The following is a 925-nucleotide window of genomic DNA, read 5'->3' on the forward strand; positions in this document are numbered from 1 at the left end:
AATCTTCTTTCCCTTTATATCCACCAACAATATGAGCTTAGCAATATGCTCCAGTTTGGCCAACCTACCAAAAAAAACCCCATTGTGGATTTACTTTCTGTCTAGTGATCAGATGCTTGGCGTTTGCTTCTTACCAGTTCATGGTACTTATTGCCACTTTAGCATCCTTGAGCACTACAGCAAAAGAACCAAAATCCATGAATTTTACAATTAATCCATCGTTTACAGCAGCTGAGCAATTTAGCATCGCTTCAATGTAGCAACTGCACAGTAACTCAGGATGAAGAAACCACAATCCACTATTTAAACACATCTTTAAAAAAAACACACAAAACCCTTGGCGATCAAAAGCATCATGATTTAAAACTTCACTCCATCTTTAGCTAACCAGGCCTGTTTTAAGTTTTGAGATGAGCCAAACTCAGACATTCCCCCTGCTTGTTGTCCACTTTCTTCGCTAAGAAAATCCATGCTCAAGTTTCTCCCATCCCTCTAAACAGCGTTACAACCCCACCGTCTCGCTTACACGAGGAACTCCGCAGCAGATCAGGATACACGGCCTCCAGCTGCAAAGCTGATCAAGGCTGCTCGGCCACGCCCCGAATCTCATTCATTCATGCATTCATTCATCCACTCACGGTTGTCTCCGAACACGGCACTTGCGAGCTCGCGGGAACTTCGGTTCCCCCCGACAGCTTTCCTGTGCGCCTGCGTGGAGGAAGGCTGACCTAGAGTGCGCCTGCGCACTTCTACTCCCCCCCCCCTCACCCCTTAGTAACAGCGGCGCTTCTAGCCTCCCTCCCACCTGCCGCTCCTTCGTCCCTCAGCGGCTCTTTCTTCGGCCGGCAGCGGCGGCGCCGCCGCCGCCGCCATGCAGGGGGACGACGCCCGTTACCTCAAAAGGTAACGCGCGCCTCTCGGGAAA

General features: G+C 50.3%; 1 protein-coding gene across 1 annotated transcript in view; it reads left to right on the forward strand.

Moving 5' to 3' along the window:
* Positions 1–775: 775 nt before the first annotated feature.
* Positions 776–925, forward strand: part of KIFAP3 (kinesin-associated protein 3) — a 97,229-nt gene continuing 97,079 nt past the window's right edge. The window contains exon 1 of the mRNA XM_015406201.1: positions 776–903. Within this exon, the coding sequence (XP_015261687.1) occupies positions 872–903 (32 nt within the window). The 5' untranslated portion in view covers positions 776–871. The remainder of the gene's footprint in view (positions 904–925) is intronic.

Source organism: Gekko japonicus, unplaced genomic scaffold (genome assembly GCF_001447785.1).
Source record: "Gekko japonicus isolate JY-2015 unplaced genomic scaffold, Gekko_japonicus_V1.1 scaffold1180, whole genome shotgun sequence".
Taxonomy (NCBI): Eukaryota; Metazoa; Chordata; class Lepidosauria; order Squamata; family Gekkonidae; genus Gekko; species Gekko japonicus.